This window comes from Scyliorhinus canicula, chromosome 6 (assembly GCF_902713615.1).
Source record: "Scyliorhinus canicula chromosome 6, sScyCan1.1, whole genome shotgun sequence".
Lineage (NCBI taxonomy): Eukaryota > Metazoa > Chordata > Chondrichthyes > Carcharhiniformes > Scyliorhinidae > Scyliorhinus > Scyliorhinus canicula.
Window position 1 is genome coordinate 42,293,006 of NC_052151.1, and position 27,991 is coordinate 42,320,996.

At 44.6% G+C, this 27,991-nt stretch overlaps 1 protein-coding gene across 3 annotated transcripts; it reads right to left on the bottom strand.

The window, feature by feature from the left end:
- Nucleotides 1-514: 514 nt before the first annotated feature.
- On the bottom strand, nucleotides 515-27,988 carry mtres1 (mitochondrial transcription rescue factor 1). 3 transcript variants are annotated; one of them, XM_038799240.1, is made up of 4 exons: nucleotides 27,886-27,988; nucleotides 7,603-8,032; nucleotides 4,494-4,566; nucleotides 515-1,166 (listed from the first exon to the last, which is right to left on the bottom strand). In XM_038799240.1, exons 2-4 carry the CDS (start codon nucleotides 8,025-8,027, stop codon nucleotides 987-989), a joined length of 678 nt encoding a protein of 225 aa, XP_038655168.1. In that variant the 5' UTR covers nucleotides 8,028-8,032; nucleotides 27,886-27,988; the 3' UTR covers nucleotides 515-986. The 3 variants fall into 3 exon arrangements, with proteins under 3 accessions (XP_038655168.1, XP_038655169.1, XP_038655170.1); XM_038799241.1 differs by lacking the exon at nucleotides 27,886-27,988 and adding an exon at nucleotides 14,082-14,199; XM_038799242.1 differs by lacking the exon at nucleotides 27,886-27,988 and adding an exon at nucleotides 14,104-14,192.
- Between the last annotated feature and the right edge of the window lie 3 nt (nucleotides 27,989-27,991).

A 27,991-nucleotide genomic window follows, 5' to 3' on the forward strand; every position in this document is an offset into this window, starting at 1 on the left:
TGAAAATAGAGTCCTTAAATGTTTCAAATAGGAAATATGCTTGATAAAGAGCAATATTAAAAGGTATTAGGGTGAGATTAGATTGGGGAACACGGGGAGAAAAGCACTGGAACAGACTTGATAAGCCGAGGAGCCTGTTTCTGCACTCTTTCTCTCCTGCCTCTCTGCCTGTATCTCCTGTTCACACACAACATGCAGCACAATTGTCACCCAAACCCAAGTGGCTGTGCATCCCAGCAAATCAATATCAGGATCCTGGTTCTCATTTACAAATGCCTCAATAGCCTTGCCCTATCTTATCAGGGTGACTTCCTCAGTCATATTGTCCAACACTGACTACCCCCGAAATCCCTTTCCCCCCCCCCCCCCCCCCCCCAACTCCGGCTTCAGGCTCCAGATTCCTGCTTCTTCCCTAATCCCTCCATACGAGGCAGATTTTATAATAATTATTTCCCTGTTTGTTTGGACTCACTTTGAAAGCATCACTTTCTCTCTTCAAATAGCCTTTCTAAAATCTCTCTTGTATCCCCTTCAGCTGCCTGCCACCGCTCTGAATTCCTTCTCTTGCTGTGTGCTGTTGATGTGTAAATGTCACCGCAGTCCCCATAGGCTACTCTCCTCTTGGAGAGCTGACTGGTCCTCATTTAACCTGGAGGGTCACACCTCAGAAGAGGGGCAAGGTTGAGAAGGCATGGATAAACGCAGCTGGTACGGGAATTGAACCTGCGCTGTTGGCATCGCCTAACTCTAACCGACCCCCAAAACCAACAGACTGCGGTGGACAGGATGTTGGTCTACCCCCTTATGAAACGTTGGAAACGCTCCTCACGTGACCAACATTACATGAATCTGAACGTCTATCTTGTCATGGAGAGAAATTGGAAAAGAAAAGCATCCACATGAATTCCTGTTGTGTTACAGTCTTGTGTTTCGTAAACTCCCACGCTACGTCTCCCAGCACACGGTTCCAGCTGGCCAGCAGAGTCTTACTTAAACACCTCCTCTCTGGGCAACTGTAGATGTTTCCAGCGCCTCAAAGTCACTCGGTATTTATCCGTATTTGTCATATCCTCAGCAACCTTTCTAACTATAACCCTCATGATGGTGACTGTTTCAGCTTCCTTATCGTCCCCAATAAGATGATCCAAGACATCACCCTCTTTCACCTACAAATATAAAAGAAAAAAAATACTTGTTCAGACCGAAGTCAGTTGAGCCATTTAGAAATTACAGAAACGCAAAATGCAAACAGTGGGATTGGTTCTCCAAGTCTCTTGTAACTTCAGTAGAAGATTGACAGATTTCCCAACTATTGATATAAACATGTGTATAGATCACTATTTCCCTGGGGCATCTGCTGAATTTCCTGCAGGAGATTTGGATATTAATTCTACCTCTGTTTCTTTCAATTCCTTTTTAGGTTTATTCCTCGAATGTTATACATTAGGTCTGAATCATGGAATGGTTTCAAGAAGGAGAGAGATGTATTTCGGATGAAAAAACGGGTTAAAGGGATATTGTGAACAGGTAGGGAGATGGATTTGAGACCAGGAAGAGATTAGCCATGGTCTGATTGAATGGTGGAGCTGGCTCGAAGGGCTGAATTGCCTACTTCCTAATTCTCCTACTTCCTAATTGCTTCTAATTCCTATTAGATTAGGCAAAAAAGGGATTTGATAGAGATGTGAAAAATCATGAAAGAGTATAAAGGGAGAAACTGTTACAGCTTGTAAAAGAATCAAGAATGAGAGAGCACAGATTTAAAACGATTTGCAAAAGAAGCAGATGTTATGTGAGAAAAAAAGATTTTCACACAGCAAGTGGTTTGGGTCTGGAATGCACTGCCTGGGTGTGGTGGAGGCAGGTTCAATTGAGGCATTCAAGTGGGCATTAGATGATTACTTCAATAGAAACAATGTGCAGGGGAAAAGGCAGGAGATTGGCACTAAGTTATGGTGCTTGTTTGAAAAGCCGGTGCAGACACGATGGACCAATGGCCTCCTTCTATGCCATAATAAATTGTGTGAAACAACATTCTGTGGGTCAACACTGACCAGAAACATAACTGGACCAGCCAGATAAATACTGCGGCTGCAAGAGCAGGTCTGAGGCTGGGAACACTGCAGTGAGTAACTCAAGAGTGTGATAGAATATTCTCCACTTGCCTGGATGAGTGCAACTCCAACAATATGCAAGAAACACACCACCCAGGGCACCCACCGACTTAAACAAACACTCCCTCCAACAAGGCACGTAGTGGCAGCAGTGTGCCCCATCTCCAAGATGCTATGGAGCAACATACCAAGGCTGCTGCTACAGCACCTTCCAAACATGCAATCCCGGTTATGTTCACGGACAAGTGAAGCAGGTGCATGGGAAAACCATAACCTGCAAGTTCCTCTCCAAGCCACATACTATCTCGACTTGGAACTATATTACTGCTCCTTCCCTGTTACCGCATCAAAGTTTGGGAAGTCCCTTCAAGTCCCATGGGGGAAGGTGGTGGCATTGTGGTATTATCATTGGATTAGTAATCCAGAGACCGAAGGTAATGCTCTGGGGTTATAGAGAAAGGCATGAGAATGGGGATAAGAAACATATCAGCCATGATCGAAAGGCGGAGCCGACTCGATGGGCCAAATGGCCTAATTCTGCTCTGATGTCTTAATAGTGCACTAACCGACAGATGGTCAAATTTGAATTCGGTAAAAATCTGGAATTAAAGGTCTAATGAAGATTATGAAACCAGTGCCGATTTTTAAAAACCCCATCTGGTTCACTAATGTCCTTTAGGGAAGGAAATCTGCCGTCCTTACCCGATCTGTCCTACATGTGACTACAGACCCACAGCAATGTGGTTGACTCTTAAATGCCCTCTTCAATGACCTAGCAAGGACAATTAGGGTTGGGCAATAAATGCTGGCCCAGCCAGCGACTTCCACATCCCATAAAACAAATAAAAAGAAGCAGCACTGTGTTCAGGCCCCGTGATAAGATTACCCTGTGGCATTTGCTGACATTTTGTTGGCTGCTGGCATTTTGCTGCTGCAATTATATTACGGGAAGGGAGCACTTTTCAAAGTACCATTCCTATAGCCCAGTAATCACAGGACGCTGCGAGAGAATTCGAGAAGCTGACCGTTCCTCATTGATGCTGCCTCCTAGCAGCTAAACTAACACCTGCCTGATCGGGATGGCAATGTACTGAGTTCTTCTGCTTTGCTGTGATGACAAAGGTAGAGATTTTGGACATTGATTTTGGAAAGCTGAGACAAACATTTTCTACTTCTTGAGTTATTTACAGATAGCGATTTAAAGTGAGACTTGAAGGTACAATCCTGCAGAAGTGAGAGTGCTATCAACTGAGCCATGATTGGTACCTAGTTTCATAATCTTTACTCTTGTTGGTAAAGAGCTTGGGTTAGTTGTGACGAAACCTTTCAGAGACTGACCTGCGTTATATTGAAAAGATTTTACAGATTTTATTTCAAGCTTTTCAATAGCTTGGTTTCTTTCCCCTCCTGTGCTTTAAATCGCTATCGGTGAATAACCCAAGAAGTAGAAAGTGTTTGTCTCAGCTTTCCAAAATCAATGTTCAAAATCTCTACCTTTGTCATCGCAGCAAAGCAGAAGAACTCAGTACATTGCCATCCCGATCAGGCAGGTGTTAGTTCAGCTGCTAGGAGGCAGCATCAATGAGGAACGGTCAGCTTCTCAAATTCTCTCGCAGCGTCCTGTGATTACTGGGCTATAGGAATGGTACTTTTGAAAAGTGCTCCCTTCCCGTAATACAACTGCGGCAGCAAAATGCCAGCAGCTGGGAGAGCTCAGCAAGAGCCACAGGGTAATCTTATCACAGGGCAGATGGTTTCAATCCCTGTGTAGGCTAATGATGATACTACCCACCCATCATGCCCATAATCAGGGATTAGGCAAATGTTTCAATGTCATGCTTTGGGTTCATGTGGATCTGGTCTATAATTCAGTTACTGCTCAATGACATTTTCGTTTGAACAGGAGCAGCTCGGTAGGATTACAACTACACTAGATCCTCTATTATCTAGCGTAAAAAGACGGCATTCCCCCTCGAGTGAATATTCAAAATTCCCAGTTAATTGAGAGTCCTGGCAGTCCCAACTCCAGCTGGATGCCTCACTCAGCCCACACACCAGCTCAGTGTAGGTAAAAGAACGTTCTGGACCCTCAACCTGATCGGACCCCAAAAACTGCAACCCATCATTAAAAATAGGGACTCAGTCCCCAGAGCTGTGGTTCTTAGGTAATGAAGGCCGTGGCGTATCCCTTAGTGTAAAACGCAACAAACATCAGCCATTAATTTGGGATGGGTGTGAAGGATAAAGAGAGGCAGTTGCTGCCAAGGGTGAATGAAGATACTCATTTGCCACCAACTAAAGTTACTCAGTGGTGGACAGCTTTTAGATTGTTATGATGAGTGCATTTGGAATAAATGAAGGTGAAAATATAAAACCCACCATTTTACTTTTCTTCAGTAACTTTTCTCCATTCAGTCTGAGTTTGTTGCTATAGAAGGAATCTTCCACTTTACTGCAAAGCAAAACACAAGTCAGTGTTAAGAGTATGCTGACTGGTGTAACATTTAGCAATAGCTGCAGGGCCCAGCTTCAAATCAATTCCCTTGAGATGCAAGCCAATTTAAACCAATCTCAAAAGAACACAACTCAGTTCAGTAGGTCCAAGCTAATTTCATCATATGTTTTTGGGAGACTGTAGAATCATAGAATCACTATAATGCAGAAGGAGGCCATTCAGCCCATCGGGTCTGCACCGACCCTCTGAAAGAGAATCCTACCAAGGCCCATGCTCCCGCCCTGCCCCGTAACCCTACTTAACCTTTTGGACACTAAGGGGCAATTTAGCATAGCCTATCCACTTAACATGCATTTCTCTGGACTGTGGGAGGAAACCGGAGCATCTGGAGGAAACCTATGCAGACGCGGGGAGAAGGTACAAATTCTACACAGGCAGTGACCCAAGGATGGAATTGAACTCGGGTCTCTGGCGTTGAGGCAGCAGTGTTAACCACTGTGCCACCATGAGACAATGTCAATAGGGAAGGATACTGTAGGGACAGCAGTGCATTGAGCAGCTGTAAGGTAGCAGTGGCCTTGTAATCTACAATGTCTGATCAGCAGATGCCTTAGCTGTCAACTAAAACACACCCAAACACCCACCCTACCTCCTCCATTCCTCGTGTGCCAAGTTATCCCAGGTCATGGGAAGCCATCCAGTGAAAATCGGCAGGAGGGAATGGGAATAAAATGCCAAGCAGTGGCCACAGCCAGATAGGGTGGCAGTGGCAACAAGATTGAAGTGGCATCCACCTTGGTTGGGAAATGGTGTGCGGGTGGTCTAAAGACGAGGAGGAATAATAAAGTAAAGGTGTAAGGGAGAGTATGTGGCCAGGGCACCTAATGCACGGGGAAGGGCTAGAACACGGTAGCACGGGGGAGCACGGTAGCATGGTGGTTAGCATAAATGCTTCACAGCTCCAGGGTCCCAGGTTCGATTCCCGGCTGGGTCACTGTCTGTGCGGAGTCTGCACGTCCTCCCCGTGTGTGCGTGGGTTTCCTCCGGGTGCTCCGGTTTCCTCCCACAGTCCAAAGATGTGCGGGTTAGGTGAATTGGCCATGCTAAATTGCCCGTAGTGTCCTAAAAAGTAAGGTTAAAGGGGGGGGGGGGGGGGGTTACGGGTATAGGGTGGATATGTGGGTTTGAGTAGGGTGATCATGGCTCGGCACAACATCGAGGGCTGAAGGGCCTGTTCTGTGCTGTACTGTTCTATGTTCTATACCCAGCTGCAGCACCACAGAGTAGAATTGTCCCACAGTAAGACCTCTTCCAGCATTACCACAGCAAGAGGGTTTTTTAAAATATAAATTTACTGTACCCAATTAATCTTTTTCCAATTAAGGGGCAATTTAGCGTGTTCAATCCACCCATCTTGCACATCTTTGGGTTGTGGGGGCGAAACCCACGCAAACACGGGGAGAATGCACAAACTCCACACAGAAAGTGACCCAGAGCCGGGATCGAACCTGGGACCTCAGCGGCGTGAGGCAGCAATGCTAACCACTGCGCCACCGTGCTGCCTCGAATGATTACTTTGTTGAAATGGTCACAGAAATATTGACAGCATTTCAGGCTAATGATTCTGACATCACTCGTATGGAAGTCTTAGACAGACAAACAATTCAAACAAATAAATCCCCAGGGTTAGGGATTACCCATCTGGGTAAACCAGCCTAGAAAATTGACCAAACATAACCATGTAAATTCAGATCCATTAGTTTATTAGTAACAGGCAAAGTAAGTTGAGGATTGCCATATATGAAAATAATCTACTATGTGGCACCCAACTTGGTTTCAGGAGTGGAAGATCCTGAACGTTTGTGAGAAAGGGATATCTCTGCTGCTCAGTGGCAGTCCCTGCGTTCATGTATCTGGACATCCAGAGGTTTTTAATGTAGTTCCATGTGAAAGGCTGTTACACAAGCTTAAGGTGGTGGATATCCTGGGCTAAACAGTATCCTAGTAGTTACAGAGACAGCTCCACAACCTGGCGGTGGAGAGTTCACATCCCACAGTGGAGAAATTGAATGTAATATATCCGCACAGACAGTGACCCAAGTTGGGAATCGAACCTGGGACCCTGGAGCTGTGAAGCAACTGTGCTAACCATGGTGCTACCGTGCTGTCCTAGACATAGGCTTACATGAGATCAGAAGTAGGCTTACATTAACACAGGAATTAAGTTACTGTGAAAATCCCCTAGTCGCCACACTCCGGTGTCTGTTCATGGAAGAGAACCTTGCCTGGCCTACATGTGACTCCAGAGCAGTCGATATGGTTAATCTCTACTGCAGTCAAACTAACTAGGGATGGGCAATAAATAATTCCTTGCTAATATCACACACATCTCAAAAGAAAGTTGAAATAAAGGTTCCAACCCTATTGTGAGGCAAACAGTTCAGAAGGAGCTTCACAGAACTCAATATTTTTAAACAATTGTGTGACCTACAAATAGTAGTTTGACAGTCCAGAACTTGAGTATTGCTGAAATACTCGACATTTTGTCGAAGCTTTTTATCTTGTTATCATCAGGACAATCGCAAGAATATCAATGCCACGGAAAACACTGAATGGAAAGGAGGTGCTAATTAGTTGGCAGGTAGACTCTGATTGGTAGAGACAATGCCATGGAGTATGCACCAGTTGCTGGTAACTGACAGTTAACTGCCAAGCATTGTTTGAAATTTAAACCAGGCAGCTTGACCTCACAGTGTGGAAGCTATGTATATTAACACGCAGGACCGTGTTCTTTGCAGACAGAAAGAACATGTACACACATTACACGGTTTCAGCTAAACAAAATAAGTGATCGTCATTTGCTGGATCCTTCCACCGGGCAATGCCTTGACCAATCAGAGTCAAGTTGCCTAGCTGAATAATTGATCAGTGTGTCAGGTTTGATTAGCAATACCTGTTGCTAAAATAGAGCAAACACACCAACACGGTCATGCCTTTCCAGTGCTTTGAATATTTCAAAGACACGATACTTACTTCCGCGCCATATCCAGACCTGCTTTCATGATGAGGTCAAATCTGAAAGATGGCACAACTTTTTCAAGGTCTTTGTAAGCTTTTGGCTGGATGTCATCCTCCTCGGATATGTCCTCATTGTCACTTTTCTCAGGATCATCCTCTTCTTCATCCGACTCCTCTTCCAACATTCTCTTTTTCCCTTTTTTGGAGCTTTTGCTGCTTTTGTGTCGCGCAAACAGAAGCAGATTGTTTTCTTGCAGTGCTGGTTTCTCACAGAGTTGTTTGGACCTCTGCTCAGCAGTGTTTAACTTCAGGTAGACATTCCCACAGCTTACCCTCACGCTCCATGCCCCACAAGGTTCGGGTGATGCCCACTTCCTCCAAAAGGTCCTGCAGGTGCTTAAACTCTTCAGGATGCGTGCTGGAGAAATCAAGCTGTTCATGCTGCCTGAAAAACGAGCACAGCGCTAAAATGAGGGCGTGTGGCGCTACCGGAGATGTTAAAACCAAAACACCGTTTGCCTGCTGGTGAATGCAAAATAATTTATTTTGAAGAAGAGCATGGGAGTTATCCGGGTTGTCCTGGCCAATCCGTATCCCTCCATTAACATCACAAAAATAGCACATCTAGCTTTTTATCACATTGCTGTTTATGGGAGCTTAAGTACAGATTGGCTGCTGCATTTCCCTCATTACAACAGTGACTACACTTCAAAAATACTCCATTAAGCGCTTTGAGAAGTCCGATAGCTGTGAAAAAGGCAGGTCAATAAAAGCAAGTCTTTTTTTGTAAATGTCAAAATGTCCTGAAGTGATTATGTTAAATCAATCTATATGGATATCGTGAAGAACAGGTAGGAAATCTATGACATAATGTATAGTTCAGGGAAATTATGTAAGAATGACAAGGCAATAGTAATGGAAGATTTTATCTATCCACTACCCTCTGGAATAAAGTGACTGCGTGCGGTCAGAGTGGAAATGTTTCTCAGAATATATTTAGCACTGCCTTGTAGATTGGTATGTTTCTAGTCCTGCTGGGTTAAAAAGTTGCTTCATTTGTTTCTGAGAAGTAAAAGGGGACAGATAGGCTGGAAGAGTAGGAAAGTTTTTAGGAAGTAATGATCATAAAATAGGCTCAATAAAAAGAATGATCAGGCCCAGACGATCCGGTACTATGATTATTGTACCAGGGAAGGGTAAAGGCCAGTGAGACAAGCTGTAATCACGTCCAAATTCAATGGGTAAGAAAGTTGGCAAATGGGTCTTAAAATTGAGGACAGGGAAAATAGAAATGAAATACGAGCATAAGATCAAATGCATTCTTAAAATACAACAAGGCATCAGAGCAAAATTAAGCAGCAGCTTAGGGTTAGCAAGATCAAGGAAAGCCCAGTGGAATAGAAGAAATACAGTACAGTAGTAAAATGGGCTAAAATACAATATTTAAGAAGACTGGTACATAACAAAAAAAGGTTAAAATGGTTTTCATAAACACGTAAAAAGAATTGTTCGCGGGAATGCAGCACTGCTCAAGGGTAAATAGATTGTCATTCTGGGGAATGAAAGGATAGAAGAGATAGCAAATAAATATTAGCCATCAGCTTTTACAAATGAGCAAGGAAGTGAAGATGTAAGTGCATTATGTCATGTGAGAGTACCTTTAAGAAATGAGTGTTATCAGTGATGCCAGAGTGTGGGTGGAGCTGGGCTGTCTGTCGGCTTTTTACTTTCGTTTTAGGCTGTTTGCTGCAGGGTGCGTTTTAGTTTTGTTTTCAGAGCTGGATAGCTGCAGTCACAGCCAGGTGTATGTGTCTATCACCCTGTAATCTAAAGACAGTAAATTGACCCTTTGATGATTTAAAACTAATAACTGCTCTCAGTAGTGACTTTAACCTTATGTGCTTCTGTTTAAAGCTTTTTAAAAAAAAAGTCTTCTGGATATTAAAAGGAAAGCTTAAAGGATTACATAGTGTTGTATTTGAATTGATGGTTGCTAAAATGTTCACTGTATGTTTTAAAAAGGTTAACTTGAGTTAATAGAATAAACATTGTCTTGCTTAAAAAAATACTTTTCGATTTCTGCCGTACAACACCTGTAGAGTGGGCCAAGTGCTCCCCATACCACAATCTATTAAAGTTATGGGTCAGGTGAACCCCATGATACACTTTGGGGTTCTCTAAACCCTGGCCCATAACAGATTGGGGGTTCGAGGGGGGGATAAAAGTCTATCTATTGGATTGGCTTAGTGAACTTAAAGTCAGTGAGGAGTGTGTGTTTTGTGGGTGCTTTTCAGTTTAAGTGGGGAGTGTGTTGTGGACAGTGGTTCTTTCAGAGGCTCTGAAGTTTTTGGGGGTGGAGATGGTCACACGCAGTACCTTACGGACAGAGACTTACAGGACAGACTGTTAGATTTGACAAAAACATTGCAGTTAACATTACCTGACAAAATGCGAAAAGATGAGGTAATTATGGTGGTGGCTAAGAATTTAAAGTTGCCCGAGATACAGTCTGACTCATTAGAAATGGCAAAGATCCAGTTGCAGATTAAGCAACTTGAACATGAAAAAGAATTAAAGCAGCTTGAATATGCAATGAGAGAAAAAAAAGAGAAAGGGAGAAACAGATCGGGGAAAAAGAAAAGGAGAGAGAGAAGAAAGAAACAAAGAAAGAATGGCCCTAGCAGAACAAAAAGAAAGAGATAGAGAGGAAAGGAAAAAAGAGAGAGAGTTTGAACTTCAGAAAATGGCTAAGAAACATAACAGTCAGTTAAAATAGGCAGATGTAAAGGGAAACGTACAATTGGATGAAATGAAAATCGCTTATTGTCACGAGTAGGCTTCAATGAAGTTACTGTGAAAAGCCCCTAGTCGCCACATTTCGGCGCCTGTCCGGGGAGGCTGGTACGGGAATCGAACCGTGCTGCTGGCCTGCTTGAAAAGCCAGCGATTTAGCCCAGTGAGCTAAACCAACCAGGATGATAGTGAGAAGGAGCGTCATAGTCGAAGGCTTGGTGGGGATTTATTTAAATATGTTCAAGCATTGCCAAGGTTTGATGAGAAAGAGGTGGAAACAATTTGCATTTCATTTGAGAAGGTAGCTAAACAAATGAAATGGCCACAGGACATGTGGGTATTACTAATTCAAACAAAGCTGGTAGGTAGGGCGTGTGAATGTTTGCATCTCTACCGGAGGAGGTATCTGGGACGTATGAGGTGGTGAAAACATCCATCTTGGGTGCTTATGAACTAGTACCTGAAGCCTACAGACAAAGGTTTAGAAATTTAAGGAAAGAATTTGGTCAAACATACATGGCGTTTGAAAGGCTCAAACAGAGTAATTTTGATAGGTCTCAGAGAAATTATACTTTTGGAGGAGTTTAAAAATTCAATTCCTGATGTAGTGAGAACTCATGTGGAAGAACAGATGGTTAAAACTGTGAGGTTAGCAGCAGAAATGGCAGATGATTATGAATTAGTTCATAAATCAAAGCTTGGTTTCCGACATCAGTTTCACCCTGTGAGGGTTAGAAACTGGGGACATGAGAAATACTCAAGTGGTAAAGGTAAAGGTGATCTGATGGGAGATAATTAGGAGAGTGTACCTCAAGATTAAAAAAGAAATCCAGGAGGGTGGAAACGAAATTAAAAGTTTCAAATGTTTTCACTGTAATAAACTAGGCCATGTAAAGTCACAGTGTTGGTGGTTGAAGAAAAGCGCTGGGAAGGCTGATGTGGTAAAACAAGATAGGACAGTGGGGTTTGTTAAAGTGGTAAAGGAAGGCCCAAATGAAGTGAAGGAGGTGCAAAACATTGTACAGCCTGATCAAGAGGTGATTGATAAGAAGGTGCCAGATCTCTTTAAAGAATTTACTTGTGTGGGTTAAGTTTACTCATGTGTATCAGGAGGAGTAGGTAAAGAAGTCACGGGAGCTAGTCAATCTTTAAGGGTAAGAGATGAGGAGTTATGTAGTTTGGGAAGAATATTGCCAGAAAAGGTGGTAATACGTGGAATTCAGGGTGCGAGGAGTAGTGTTCCATTATATAAGGTAAGGTTGGAAAGTCCAGGTTAAGACAAGAGGAGAAATCAAAGACTGAAGATGAAGTTGAAGTGAAATTATCAGAAACGATTTTTGATCAGATGGTTGAAAAAGAACAAGAACAGGTGGAGGATGAGGCGGATATTTTTAGTTCAGGAAAATTGGCGGAGTTACAACAAAAAGATACTGAAATAAAATGGATGGATCGTGCAGAGACCTTCTTGTTCAAAGAGACTGTCAATCGAGAAGGATTTCAGTTGGAGGAAGAAGAACAAAGAAAAAATGGACTATAGTATTATACCTGTTTGCGTGTGTTATTTTTTTTAAACAAAAAAGTGTATTTACTGTGTGCATTTCTTGACTTAAAGGGTAGTGAAAAGGTGAAAAATGAAACCATCTTAAGTTGATAGTTTTTTTTCTTTCTTGGGTGGAAGTGTCATGTGAGAGTGCCTTTAAGAAATAGGTCTTTAAGACATGGGTGTTATCAGTGATGTCAGAGTGTGGGTGGAGCTGGGCTGTCTGTCAGCTTTTTACTTTCGTTTTAGGCTGTTTGCTGCAGGGTGTGTTTTAGTTTTGGTTTCAGAGCTATTTAGCTGCAGTCACAGCCAGGTGTACGAGTCTCTCTCTCTGTAATCTAAAGAATGTAAATCGATCCTTTGGTGATTTAAAACTAATAACTGCTCTCAGTAGTGACTTTAACCCGATGTGCTTCTGTTTAAAGGTTTTTTTTAAAAAGTCTTCTGGATGTTAAGAGGAAAGCTTAAATGATTACTTAGTGTAGTATTTTTTGGGGACTGTATTTGAATTGATGGTTGCTAAGATGTTCACTGTATGATTTAAAAAGGTTAACTTGAGTTAATAGAATAAACATTGTTTTGCTTAAAAAAATACTTTTCGATTTCTGCTGTACACCTGTAGAGTGGGCCGTGTGCTCCCCATACCACAATCTATTAAAAGTTGTGGTGCAGGTGAACTCCATAATACACCTTGGGGTTCTCTAAACCCTGGCCCATAACAATTAGGTGTTATGTAACACCAGTTACAGAGAACTGTAAAAAAAAAAGCTTCTGTAAGTCAAGTCCTCAGGACATATCATAGTGGTGCTTCATAGTCAGTTTATTTATTTTTTTTAAATTACAGTACCCAATTCATTATTTACATTTAAGGGGCAATTTAGAGTGGCCAATTCACCTACCCAGCACATCTTTAGATTGTAGGGGCGAAACCCACGCAAACATGGGAGAATGTGCAAACCCCACACGAACAGTGGCCCAGAGCCGGGATCGAACCTGGGACCTCGGCGCCGTGAGGCAACAGGGCTAACCCACTGCGCCACCGTGTTGCCCGAGTCAGCTTATTTTTGATGAGTAGGCAAATGTGGAAGCCACTGTATGCCCAGCAAGATCCCACACGCACTCAGCAATGAAAATGAAAATCGCTTATTGTCACGAGTAGGCTTCAATGAAGTTACTGTGAAAAGCCCCTAGTCGGCACATTCCGGCGCCTGTCTGGGGAGGCTGGTACGGGAATCGAACCGTGCTGCTGACCCACTTGGTCTGCTTTAAAAGCCAACGATTTAGTCTCGTGAGCTAAACCAGCTCACTGCTCAAGCAGTGGGCCTTTGATCTTTGCTCAGAAGCAGTTGTGCTACTCACTGTGCCAGATGAAACGAGAACTAGTTCTGAAGAATAAACAGAGCTCATGATGTGTAAGTTAGTAGACCCTCGTGGTTTACATTTTAGGATACTGAAATAAATCTAAGAGGAGACAACAGAAGCTCAGACCAATAATTTAATTCTCTTCAAATGTGAAAATTCAGCCGTAGGCCTGGAGGGTAGCTAATGTAACATGTTGATTCAAAAAGGGAGAGAATGATTAAACTCCAAGAATCCATAAATTGAGACAAAATAATTCAGTATTTAGAACACTATGATTAAACAATGGCAGCCAGCTCAACTTTTAATAGGCAAATCACGTTTGACAAATTCTGCCTTTTTGTTTGCAGATATGACGGATTGGATGGATAAAGGAAACATAGTAGATGTATGCATTGATTGAGTGCATGTGGATTTTCAGAAGCTTCAGGATTTCAACAAATATAATATCTTCAAAATTAGAAAGCTGATGGGCTCAACAAATGGTTGCTTTTTTTATAACATTTCCAGAATCAGAGTTCTAATAAACTCTAAAACTGTTTCAAAAATGCATTAATTAAAAATTATTTTGCAAACATCAAAAAATGTTGCTGCTGGTTTAACTGGACAGCACCTGTGACAGTCCCCAGCTATCAAGGGCGAAAGAGGCATTTGAGGCCTGAGAACACATCGCACAGATTGCTTCACACCTACTTTCCACATCGGACTCGATATATTGATAGGGAGCAAAAAGACCGCATCTGGCTTTGTCGATGGTATGATCAAAAAACGAGGTTCAAAGAAGCAATTGTTAAAAAGTTACCATGTCAGTCGATTTGACTCACTCTTATTTCTGTTGTTCCAGCTGCTTGGGAAACAGGACGGTGAGAGGCAGGTCTGGCTGGATTATCACATCAATTCCTCAACTGCAGAATATAATATTTCATCGACTCGGGGAGGGGGGGGGGGGGGGGGGGGGGGGGGAAATCTCCTGCTTCCAATTTGTCCTTCTCATCTAAAGATGAGTACCAGCTTGCCTTTCAACAAGTATCCGAGTGACGGGATGTTACCATAGCAACGACACACTGAGTGGGTCTGAGAGAAGTGCTGGCATTTCAGCTGCTGGGGCCGAGCCAAGGCTGTTGCATCATGGCACTGCCTCCCTCTGCCTTAAAAAGCCTGGTGCTGACAAGCAGACTGCTGATCGTGGCAGTCTCACTTGCTGCATTTCCACATGTTCACCGATGAAGCTTCCCTGCCCTGCACTGGCCTCGCAGTGCCACACTGCCACTCATAGGAGAAAGAGACAGACTGAAAATATGCAGGAGAGGAAACATGAGCAACCTAAAATAATTACTTTAAAAAGCCACCACATCACACAGGGCACAGCAGGAACGTCTATCTGGCTAGAAAACATCAGACAATACCCAAACCTTTCCACAAATTTCCAAATTTGACCCTTACACCATAGTTAATTGGGGAACGATATGATGTGTATAAAGACAATATAGGGGTACAATATACCCACTGAAATCGAAACCCACAAAGGAGGTTAGATAATGTCGTGGAATGTGAGCACAAATGCAGAGTTGTTTAATATGTTACCTGAACGCGGGGTGCCGATTACAGGCGTGAAAATTGCTTCCATCTGTCCATTTATAAAATAATATTTACTGTGGACTTCAAGGCGAGGCATTTTCTTGCTTTGAATGTTTCTGTTTCTTGCTAGGATTTTGACGATTTATGATGGTTACGCTGCTTGGTTTAGTGACTTGAGATATAAGTGAATGGTAATTCACACCCTTTCTAGGAAACCATATGCTCGGTGGGTAAGACCATAAGACATAGGAGTGGAAGTAAGGCCATTCGGCCCATCGAGTCCACTCCGCCATTCAATCATGGCTGATGGGCATTTCAACTCCACCGACCAGCATTCTCCCCGTAGCCCTTAATTCTTCGCGACATCAAGAATTTATCTATCTCTGCCTTGAAGCCATTTAGCGTCCCGGCCTCCACTGCACTCCGCGGCAATGAATTCCACAGGCCCACCACTCTCTGGCTGAAGAAATGTCTCCGCATTTCTGTTCTGAATTTACCCCCTCTAATTCTAAGGCTGTGCCCACGGGTCCTCGTCTCCTCGCCTAACGGAAACAGTTTCTTTGCGTCCACCCTTTCTAAGCCATGTATTATCTTGTAAGTTTCTATTAGATCTCCCCTTAACCTTCTAAACTCCAATGAATACAATCCCAGGATCCTCAGCCGTTCATCATATGTTAGACCCGCCATTCCAGGGATCATCCGTGTGAATCTCCGCTGGACACGCTCCAGTGCCAGTATGTCCTTCCTGAGATGTGGGGCCCAAAACTGGACACAGTACTCCAAATGGGGCCTAACCAGAGCCTTATAAAGGCTCAGTAGCACATCGCTGCTTTTATATTCCAACCCTCTTGAGATAAATGACAACATTGCATTCGCTTTCTTAATCACAGATTCAACCTGCATGTTTACCTTTAGGGAATCCTCGACTAGCACTCCCAGATCCCTTTGTACTTTGGCATTATGAATTTTCTCACCGTTTAGAAAGTAGTCTATGCTTGGATTCTTTTTTCCAAAGTGCAAGACCTCACATTTTCTCACGTTGAATTGCATCAGCCATTTCCTGCACCACTCTCCCAAACTGTCTAGATCCTTCTGCAGCCTCCCCACTTCCTCAGCACTACCTGCCTGACCACCTAACTTCGTATCATCGGCAAACTTCGCTAGAATGCCCCCAGTCCCTTCATCCAGATCATTAATATATATGGTGAACAGCTGCGGCCCCAACACTGAACCCTGTGGGACACCGCTGGTCACCGGCTGCCATTCCGAAAAAGAACCTTTTATCCCAACTCTCTGCCTTCTGTCAGACAGCCAATCCTCAACCCATGCCAGTAGCTCACCTCGAACACCATGGGCCCTCACCTTACTCAGCAGCCTCCTGTGTGGCACCTTATCAAAGGCCTTTTGGAAATCCAGATAGACCACATCCACTGGGTTTCCCTGGTCTAACCTACTTGTCACCTCCTCAAAGAATTCTAACAGGTTCGTCAGGCACGACCTCCCCTTACTAAATCCATGTTGACTTGTTCTAATCCGACCCTGCTCTTCCAAGAATTTAGAAATCTCATCCTTAACGATCGATTCTAGAATTTTACCAACAACCGAGGTTAGGCTAATTGGCCTATAGTTTTCCATCTTTTGTCTTGATCCTTTCTTGAACAAGGGGGTTACAACAGCGATCTTCCAATCGTCCGGGACTTTCCCTGACTCCAGTGATTTTTGAAAGATCTCAACCAACGCTTCCGCTATTTCTTCAGCCACCTCCCTCAGAACTCTAGCGTGTAGCCCATCGGGGCCAGGAGATTTGTCAATTTTAAGACCTTTTAGCTTTTTTAGCACCATCTCTTTTGTAATGGCAACCATACTCAACTCAGCCCCCTGACCTTCTATAATTTTTGGGATATTACTCATGTCTTCCACTGTGAAGACAGACGCAAAGTACTTATTAGGTTCTCCAGCCATTTCCTCGTCTCCCATCACTAGCCTTCCGGAATCAGTTTGAATTGGCCCAATGTCTACTTTGGCCTGTCGTTTGTTTCTTATGTATTGAAAGAAACTTTTACTATCATTTCTTATATTACTGGCTAGCCTGCCTTCATATTTGATCCTCTCCTTCCTTATTTGTCTCTTTGTTAACCTCTGTTTGTTTTTGTAGCCTTCCCAATCTTCTGATTTCCCAGTGCTTTTGGCCACTTTATAGGATCTCTCTTTTTCTTTGATACATTTCCTGACCGCCTTTGTCAGCCATGGCTGTCTAATCCCTCCCCGGATAATCTTTCTTTTCTTGGGGATGAACCTCTGTACAGTGTCCTCAATTATGCATACAAACTCCTGCCATTTTTGCTCTGCTGTCTTCCCCACTAGGGTCTGCTTCCAGTCGATTTTCGCCAGTTCCTCTCTCATGCCCTCGTAATTACCTTTATTTAACTGTAACACCATTACATCCGATTTTGCCTTCTCTCTTTCAAACTGCAGACTGAACTCAACCATATTATGATCGCTGCTTCCTAAGTGTTCCCTTACTTTAAGATCTTTTATAAAGTCTGGTTCATTACATAGCACTAGGTCCAGAATAGCCTGCTCCCTTGTGGGCTCCATGACAAGCTGTTCCAAAAAGCCATCTTGTAAGCATTCCATGAATTCCTTTTCTTTGGATCCACTGGCTACGTTATTTACCCAATCCACCTGCATATTGAAGTCCCCCATGATCACCGTGACCTTGCCTTTCTGACATGCCTTTTCTATTTCCCGGTACATGTTGCGCCCCTGGTCCTGACCACTGTTAGGAGGTCTGTACATAACTCCCATTATGGTTTTTTTGCCTTTGTGGTTCCTCAATTCTACCCACACAGACTCCACATCATCCGACCCTATGTCGTAAGAATATTGAGTTTTCTGAATACCTAGCACTGCTACAATTTACACTGCAGCATCATTATCTTGTTAATGCTAACCGTTAAAGGAGATCTTTTAGAACTATATTTAGTAGCTGCATTTACAGCAAGCGAGGGAGAAATGCCAATGGCAAACCATGAACTGAAAGGTGGCTGAGTGCCAGGAGCCTAGTGCTGGATCTGGGAAGTAAAAGGGAGGAGAAGTTGGAATAAAAACAGGAAAATGCTGGAAACACTCATCAGGCCTGACAGCGCTATGTGCGATCATAGAGGTAACAACTGCCCTTTTACATCTAGGCAGTTGAAGATATGACCACGAACGCTGGCATGAGGTAAAGTGTGGATGTGGGTACAGAAAACACTGGAGTCTGAGAAACAGAGATTTCAGTTTTGAGGGATTGAAGGGTTAACTTTATCCGTCTTTTGGATGAGATGTTAAACTTAGGTGGCCGTTACAGCTCCCACGGCACTACTTCAAAGAACAGCAGGTGGATTATCCCTGCCTAATATTTACCCCTCAATTTAAAAATAAGACTTGATTATCTGGTCATTATTGCATTGCTGTTTGTGGGGCCAAATTGGGTATCATGTGAAATGAAAAAATGAAAATCGCTTATTGTCACAAGTAGGCCCTTACAATACGACAGTGACACTGTCCAACAGCATCGTGCGCGTACCTACTCCATATAGACTGCAGCGATTGAAAAGGGCAGTCCACCACCACCTTCTCGAGGGCAATTAATGCTGGCCTAGCCAGCAACACCCACATCCTGTGAAGAATAAATAAAGTGTTGTTAGCTGTTAAGGTGCTTTGGGAAATACTGTTGTTGTAAAAGAGGGCAGCACGGTAGCATAAGTGATTAAGTCTGTGGCTTCACAGCGCCAGGATCCCAGGTTCGATTCCTTGCTGGGTCACTGTCTGTGCGGAGTCTGCACATTCTCCCCGTGTCTGCGTGGGTTTCTTCCGGGTGCTCCGGTTTCCTCCCACGGTCCAAAGACATGCAGTTTAGGTGGATAGGCCATGATAAATTGCCCTTAGTGACCAAAAAAGGTAAGGAGGGGTTATTGGGTTTCGGGGATAGGGTAGAAGTGAGGGTTTAAGTGGGTCGGTGCAGACTCGATGGGCCAAATGGCCTCCTTCTGCACTGTATGTTCTATATCAGGGGTGGGCAAACTACGGCCCGCCAAAGGTCTTTATGCGGCCCACCAAGTCATTAAAAAAAAAAGTTTTATAAACAATTTTTTTTTTTTTAAAGGTTAATGGGGGGGGGGGGGGGGGGCTGTTGGGTTACTTACTGGTATAGGGTGGATACGTTGACTTGAGTAGGGTGATCATTGCTCGGCACAACATCGAGGGCCGAAGGGCCTGTTCTGTGCTGTACTGTTCTATGTTCTATATGAGGCGCCCAGAATCATAACCGGGTGAAGTAATTATTTTACTTAATATACTATGCGGCCCTTTAAAATTGTGAATTTCTGAATGTGGCCCTTGCACGGAAAAGTTTGCCCACCCCTGTTCTATATCATATAAATGCAAGTCTTTCTTTTAAAAAAAATTAAGTTATGAAGATCGTCAGGTGGTGGAGGCTGTGAAGATATTTAAACAAGAGATTGAGAATATTTAAAATGGGAGATATTCGATGACCAGTAACAAATGTAATGCAGTGACTATAGGTGCGATAGGCAAGCAAGGCTCGGATCAGGGCAAGGCACGGATAGCAAAGATTTGGATGAACTGAAGCTCATGAAGAAGAGATGGGAGAATAATCCGGAGAGCATTGTTTCAAGAAGGGGCAAACCCATAGACGTATGTTTTTAAAAAGCAGATGAGCTGGGAAATGTTACAGGTGGTGGGAATAGGAGGAGGAGCCTCATTAACCCAATGTGTGCACAGCATCATGGAATGGACAAGATGAGCTTTCTGCTGTAAGCTCCTGAGTCACTAGCTTAGAACATAGAACACTACAGCGCAGTACGGGCCCTTCGGCTCTCGATGTTGTGCCGACCTGTGAAACCATCTGAAGCCTATCTGACTTACACTATTCCATTTTCATCCATATGTCTATCCAGTGACCACTTAAATGCCCTTAAAGTTGGCGTGTCTACTACTGTTGCAGGCAGGGCGTTCCACACCCCTACTACTCCCTGAGTAAAGAAACTGCCTCTGACATCTGTCCTATATCTATCACCCCTCAATTTAAAGCTATGTCCCCTCGTGTTGGTCATCACCATCCGAGGAAAAAGACTCTCACTGTCCACCCTATCTAACCCTCTGACTATCTTATATGTCTCTATTAAGTCACCTCTCAGCCTTCTCCTCTCTAACGAAAACAACCTCAATTCCCTGAGCCTTTCCTCGTAAGACCTTCCCTCCATACCAGGCAACATCCTAGTAAATCTCCTCTGAACCCTTTCCAAAGCTTCCACATCCTTCCTATAATGTGGTGACCAGAACTGCACGCAGTACTCCAGGTGCGGCCGCACCAGAGTTATGTACAGCTGCAGCATGACCTTGTGGTTCCGAAACTCAATCCCCCTACTGATAAAGGCTAGCACACCATATGCCTTCTTAACAGCCCTATTAACCTGGGTGGCAACATTCAGGGATTTATGTACCTGGATGCCGAGATCTCTCTGTTCATCTACACTACCAAGAATCTTGCCATTAGCCCAGTACTCTGCATTCCTGTTACTCCTTCCAAAGTGAACCACCTCACACTTTTCCGCATTAAACTCCATCTGCCACCTCTTAGCCCAACTCTGCAGCTTATCTATGTCCCTCTGTATCCTATAACATCCTTCAGCACTATCCACAACTCCACCGACCTTCGTGTCATCTGCAAATTTACTAACCCATCCTTCTACACCTTCTTCCAGGTCATTTATAAAAATGACAAACAGCAGTGGCCCCAAAACAGATCCTTGCGGTACACCACTAGTAACTGAACTCCAGGATGAACATTTGCCATCAACCACCACCCTCTGTCTTCTTTCAGCTAGCCAATTACTGATCCAAACCGCTAAATCACCTTCAATTCCATACTTCCTTATTTTCTGCAATAGCCTACCGTGGGGAACCTTATCAAACGCCTTACTGAAATCCATATACACCACATCAACAGCTTTACCCTGATCCACCTGTTTGGTCACCTTCTCAAAAAACTCAATAAGGTTTGTGAGGCATGACCTACCCTTCACAAAACCGTGTTGACTATCGCTAATCAACTTGTTCTTTTCAAGATGATTATAAACCCTATCTCTTATAACCTTTTCCAACATTTTACCCACAACCGAAGTAAGGCTCACAGGTCTATAATTACCAGGGTTGTCTCTACTCCCCTTCTTGAACAAGGGGACAACATTTGCTATCCTCCAGTCTTCCGGCACTATTCCTGTCGACAAAGACGACATAAAGATCAAGGACAAAGGCTCTGCAATCTCCTCCCTGGCTTCCCAGACAATCCTAGGATAAATCCCATCTGGCCCAGGGGACTTATCTATTTTGACATTTTCCAAAATTGCTAACACCTCCTCCTTTTGAACCTCAATTTCATCTAGCCTGGTCGACTGAACCTGAGTGTTCTCCTCGACAACATTGGCTTTCTCCAGTGTAAACACTGACGAAAAATATCCATTTAACGCTTCCCCTATCTCCTCTGATTCCACACACAACTTTCCACTACTATCCTTGATTGGCCCTAATCTTACTCTAGTCATTCTTTTGTTCCTGATATACCTATAGAAAGCCTTAGGGTTTTCCTTGATCCTTTCCGCCAACAACTTTTCGTGTCCTCTCCTCGCTCTTCTTAACTCTCCCTTTAGGTCCTTCCTGGCTAACTTGTAACTCTCAAGTGCCCTAACTGAGCCTTCATGTCTCATCCTAACATAAGCCTTCTTCTTCCTCTTGACAAGTGCTTCAACTTCCTTAGTAAACCACGGTTCCCTTGCTCGACAACTTCCTCCCTGTCTGACAGGTACATACTTATCAAGGACACGCAGTAGCTGTTCCTTGAAAAAGCTCCACATTTCGATTGTACCCATCCCCTGCAGTTTCCTTCCCCATCCTATACATCCTAAATCTTGCTGAATAGCATCATAATTGCCTTTCCCCCAGCTATAATTCTTGCCTTGCGGTATATACCTATCCCTGCCCATTGCTAAAGTAAACATAACCGAGTTGTGATCACTATCACCAAAGTGCTCACCTACATCTAAATCTAACACCTGGCCGGGTTCATTACCCAGTACCAAATCCAATGTGGCCTCGCCCCTTGTTGGCCTGTCTACATACTGTGTCAGAAAACCATCCTGCACACACTGCACAAAAACTGACCCATCTTATAGTACTCGAACTATAGTATTTCCAGTCAATATTTGGAAAGTTAAAGTCCCCCATAACAACTACCCTGTTACTCTCGCTCCTGTCGAGAATCATCTTTGCAATCCTTTCCTCTACATCTCTGGAACTATTCGGAGGTCTATAGACAACTCCCAACAGGGTGACCTCTCCTCTACTGTTCCTAACCTCGGCCCATACTACCTCAGTAGACGAGTCCTCAAGCGTCCTTTCTACCGCCGTAATACTTTCCTTGATTAACAATGCCACACCCCCCCCCTCTTTTACCATCTTCTCTGTTCTTACAGAAACATCTAAATCCTGGAACCTGCAACAACCATTCCTGTCCCTGCTCTACCCATGTCTCCGAAATCGCCACAACATCGAGATCCCAGGTACCAACCCATGCTGCAAGCTCACCCACCTTATTCCGGATGCTCCTGGCGTTGAAGTAGACACACTTCAAACCAGCGTCCTGCTTGCCGGTGCCCTCTTTCGAACTTTTAACCCTATCCCTGACCTCACTACTCTCAACATCCTGTACACTGGGACTACAATTTAGGTTCCCATCCAGCTTCCAGCTTCTCCAAAGGGAGGAATGTGAAACCGCTCACAGATACATTGGCTGCTGGAGTTTTAATTCTGCATTTACACTGCTCTTTCACTCTGAATCGGGCTGGTCCCCTCAGTATATGTTAAAAGGCAACAAAAAAAAAAACTGCAATACAGATATCCCAACTTCAGAGAAACAAATTAATCTGGGATATTAAATCGGAAATCAGTAGGCAATTTTAGAAGTTGAGAATTCTACATTATGTATGGAGCGTATATTTGGGTGGAGGGGATGGTGTTGGGGTGGAGAACTTTCTAATAATAATCATCTTTATTGTCACAAGTAGGCTTACATTAACATTGCAATGAAGTTATTGTGACAAGCCCCTAGTCTCCACACTCCGGAGCCTGTTTGGGTACACTGAGGAAGAATTCAAAACGTCCAAATTACCCAACAGCACGTCTTTCAGGACTTGTGGGAGGAAACCGGAGCAGCCGGAGGAAACCCACGCAGACACGGGGAGAACGTGTGGACTCCGCACAGACAGTGACCCAAGCCGGGAATCGAACCCGGGTCCCTGGCGCTGTGAAGCAACAATGCTAACCACTGTGCTACCATGCCACCCACTTTGTATTTTTACGGATTATCTCAATATTTTGTAATATTTTCGGGGGCGTACAACTTGATGTGAAATAATACGCCTTTGGCTTTGATCCCAAAACAAGGCACTGATAATATGAGTATAATTTAATATATTTCGCTGTCACAGTAACTCCCAAACCATGGAAGGTCAAGGTCTTTCCAGTGGATAAGGTGTGTGGTCAAGTTTTCATATGGGCGGCACGATAGCACAGTGGTTAGCACTGTTGCTTCATAGCACCAGGGACCCAGCTTGGGTCACTGTCTGTGAGGAGTCTGCATGTTCTCCCAATGTCTGCGGGGTTTCCTCTGGGTGCTCCGGTTTCCTCCCACAAGTCCCGAAAGACGTGCTTGTTAGGTGACTCGGACTTTCTGAATTCTCCCTCAGTGTACCCGAACAGGAGTTAGGATTGTGGCGACTAGGGGCTTTTCACAGTAACTTCTTGCAGTGTTAATGTAAGCCTACTTGTGACAATAATAAAAATGATCTCAAGCTGCAATGGGCCATGAGGTTACGACAGTCAGGTTCTGGCTGAGACGGTGCTCAATGAGAGGGCTGATGGAGAAGGTGGGAGCACCAGGTTTGTGGTGCGGATTGACCTGGGAATAGAATCCCTACAGTGGAGGAGGCCATTTGGCCCATTGAGTCTGCACGGGCTCTCTGAAACAGTCATTTTCAAAGTTGGAGTCGTGATCCAAGGGTGGGTCGCGGGTGGGTGTCGGGAATGTCATGGAGCCATCCATCGTGGGAAATAATTTGCAACGGCCACAGCAGCTGGCTTTTAAAAATGACGGGCTTTCAGAATGCAGGTGCACTGCGCACGCGTGCCCGCTCATCAGTGTGCATGCCCAGAGCACAGCGAGAAACACCGCCTACTCCAGAATATTAAAAAAAATTCAATGCAGTCTTCGTGCTTGAAGCAACGGCAGAGAGGTCATGTGCCCCGGACATATGCTCTGGGCGTGATTGCCATTCCTCCATTTTGGCAGCAGCAAACAAGCAACAGGACTGTAAAATGTAAAAGGGATCATTTTGCAATAAGGAAGAGAGGGCCAGAGACACAAACAGGCCAGGATCTCCCAACTAAACCTGCTGGAGTGGCTCAGGAGAATCCACAGCAGGAAAAAGCAGTCCTGGTGTGAGCTTCAGGACCTCTGATGAACAACCCACACAGAAATGTAACATTGAATGACAAAGCAAGTGAGATCGTGAGGACCAAGCAGGCTCACCTGTCACATTAAAGGTAAGCGAAAATGGTGGATCATGAAATTCGGCAGGCGTGGTTCGCGAAGGTCGGCTGGCGTGGGTTGCGACGGTCGGCCAGCGTGGGTCCTAAAAATGGGTACCTGGAAAGAAAGTTTGAAAAACACTGCTCTGAAAGAGCACCCCACCTAGGCCCATCCCCCTTCCTATCCCTGTAACCCTGCCTAACCTTTAGATACAAAGGGGAAATTTAACATGGCGAATCCACTTAACCTGCGCATCTTTGGACAGTGGGAGGAAACCGCTGTAAGGCAGCAGTACTAACCACTGTGCCACCGTACCGACCACACCCATAAATAACTCCTAGAACCACAGAATCCCCATGGTGCAGACCGAGGCCATTCGGTCCATCAAGTTTGCACCGACCCTTCAAAAGAGCACTCAACCTAGGCCCAATCCCCTGCCCTACCCCCGGAACTCCACCCAACCTTTGGACATTTAAGGGCAATTTAGCACGGCCAATCCACCTAGCCTGCACATCTTTGGACTGTGGGAGAAAACCGGAGCACCGGGAGGAAACCCATGCACAGGGAGAACATACCAACTCCACGCAAACAGTTACCAAAAGCCGGAATTGAATCCAGGTCTCTGACGCTGTGAGGCAGCCGTGCTAACAACTGCCACCATGCCATCCATGGCAGCTGTGGGGGGGGGGGGGGGGGGGGGGGGGGGTGTCTGTGAAAGGCACCGACCTGCAAAATTCTCATCTTGGTTGAGTGGAAAGTGCAGGGACACTGGCCAAAATCTTCTCTAGATAAGGGGAATGACCAAAGGCCTGAAGAATTGCAAACATTTCACACTTGCTCAAAAGAGATTGCAGGGATAAGCCCAACAATTACAGACCAGTCAGTATAACATGTGCGGAAGCTTCCTGCAACAATTATTCAGGATAGAATTAGTACTCACATGGGAATATATGGTTTGATTAGGAAGAGCCAGCATGGATTTCTAAAGGAGAAATCATATTTAAAAGTTGCTGGATTTTTTGAAGATTTTTTGAAAGAGTCAATGAATGTCATGCTGTTAATGTGGTGTACATGGACTTTCTGAAGGCAATCAATATAGTGCCATGATGTGGAGATGCCGGCGTTGGACTGGGGTGAGTACAGTAAGAAGTCTTACAACACCAGGTTAAAGTCCAACAGGTTTGTTTCAAACACGAGCTTTCGGAGCACGGCTCCTTCTTCAGGTGAAGAAGGAGCCGTGCTCCGAAAGCTCGTGTTTGAAACAAACCTGTTGGACTTTAACCTGGTGTTGTAAGACTTCTTACAATATAGTGCCAAACAGACTTGTGAGAAAGGTTATAGCTGAAGTATTAAAAGGGCCAGTAGCAAAGTGGTTACAAAAGTGGCTGAATATTAGGAAGCAGAGAGTAATGGTCAGTGGATATTATTCGGGCTGCAGTAAGGTTTGTAGTGGAGACCCCCAGGGGTTGGTATTGGCACCCTTGCTTTCTCTGATATATATTAATCTATATCTTGTTATGCAGGGGGCAACTTCAAAGTTTGCAGATGACACAAAACAGATGGGCAGCACGGTAGCTTCACAACTCCAGGGTCCCAGGTTCAATTCCCGGCTTGGGTCACTGTCTGTGTGGAGTCTGCACATTCTCCCCCTGTGTGCGCGTGTTTCCTCTGGGTGCTCTGGTTTCCTACCACAGTCCAAAGATGTGCAGGTTAGGTGGATTGGCCATGCTAAATTACCCTTCGTGTCCAAAGGGTGGGGTTGCGGGGATGGGGTGGAGGCATGGGCTTAAGTGGGGTGCTCTTTCTAAGGGCTGGTGCAGACTCGATGGGCTGAATGGCTTCCTTCTGCACTGTAAATTCTGTGAAAACTTGGAAGCATTGTAAACTATGAAGAACTTCATAGTGCAGAACTTCAAAAGGACAGAAGACAAGTTGGTGGAATGGGCAGATAGATGGTAGATGAAGTTCAATGTGAAGAAGTGATTTATTTTGGGAGGAAGAACATGGACAAACAATATAAAATAAGGGGTAAAATTCTTAAGGAATGCAGGAACGGCAGGACCTTGGTGTATGTATGCATAAGTCATTCAAGGTGGCAAGATAGGTGGTGCGAGCTGTTAATAAAGTATTATTAATCAGGCATGGAATATAAGAGTACCTATACAAGACACTATTTAGATCTCAGCTGGAATATTGTGTACAGTTCTGGGTACCACACTATAGGATGAATGTGAACACATTGGAGAGTGCAGCAGAGGTTTACAAGAATTGTCCCGGGGATAAGAAATTTAATTTATGAGGATAGATTGGAGAGGTTGGATTGTTCTCCTTGGAGAGAAGACTGAGATGAGCTGCGATAGAGGTGTTCAAAATCATGAGGGGGCAACAAGGTTACGCAGTGGGTTAGCACTGCAGCCTCACGGCACCGAGGTCCCAGGTTCGATCCTGGCTCTGGGTCACTGTCCATGTGGAGTTTGCACATTCTCCCCGTGTTTGCGTAGGTTTCACCCCCACAACCCAAAGTTGTGCGGGCTAGGTGGATTGACCACGCTAAATTGCCCCTTAATTGGAAATAAAATGAATTGGGTAGTCTAAATTTTTAAAAAAATCATGAGGGGGCTCGACAGGGTAGAAACTATTCCGTGCTTAAATGGATTGTGAACGAGAGGGCACAGATTTAAAGAAAGAAGCAAATGTCAGGTCAAACCTTTTCACACAGCGAGTGGTTCGGGTCTGGACTGCACTGCCTGAGACTATGATGGATGCAAGTTGAATCAAGGTTCTCAAGAGGGGATTAATTGATTATCTGAATAGAAACAATGTGTATTGGCAAAAGGCAGGGGGCCGGCAGGCACTAAGTCATAACTGTTCATTTGGAGATCCGGTGCAGACTCCAAGGGCCAAATGGCCTCCTACTGCACTGTGATTCTGAACCATTAACCTCCTCTCCCTCTCTCCAGAGACGATGCATCCACCTGCTGAGTGCGAACAGCTTTTTGTTTTGTTGCTTTAACGGCAAAATCTGAAATTCCTCAACGAAAACCTTTTAAAAAGGGAATAACTGCCTGAGCACCAGGCTGCACCACCACCACCTCAGGGTCACCAGGAGGACAGGGAATCGGGGTGGGGGGAGAGAAACATCCAGCCAAGCACACGAGAATTGCTGGGGCAAGAAAAAGTGACAGGATCTCAGAGATCCGTGTGCGAGGGAGAAAGTTTGTAAACCTGGCTGCTGACCTGAGCAGGGTGAAGGAGCAGAGTGGGTAAGGCAGCAACTGACACAGATACCGGGGCAGAGAGGGGTGGGGGGAGGAATGGGGGACCCCCTGGTGCCCAGCGGGGAAGCACAGGGTCCAACTTTACACAACAACCTTACTTGTTCCAAGATGCCAGCCTCATCCCTCTCTCCCTCTCTGTGATCTCTTCACTTTGGCCTCATCCGCACGAGGAGTGCTCAGGGTGGACAAGATGGGACCTCCTGC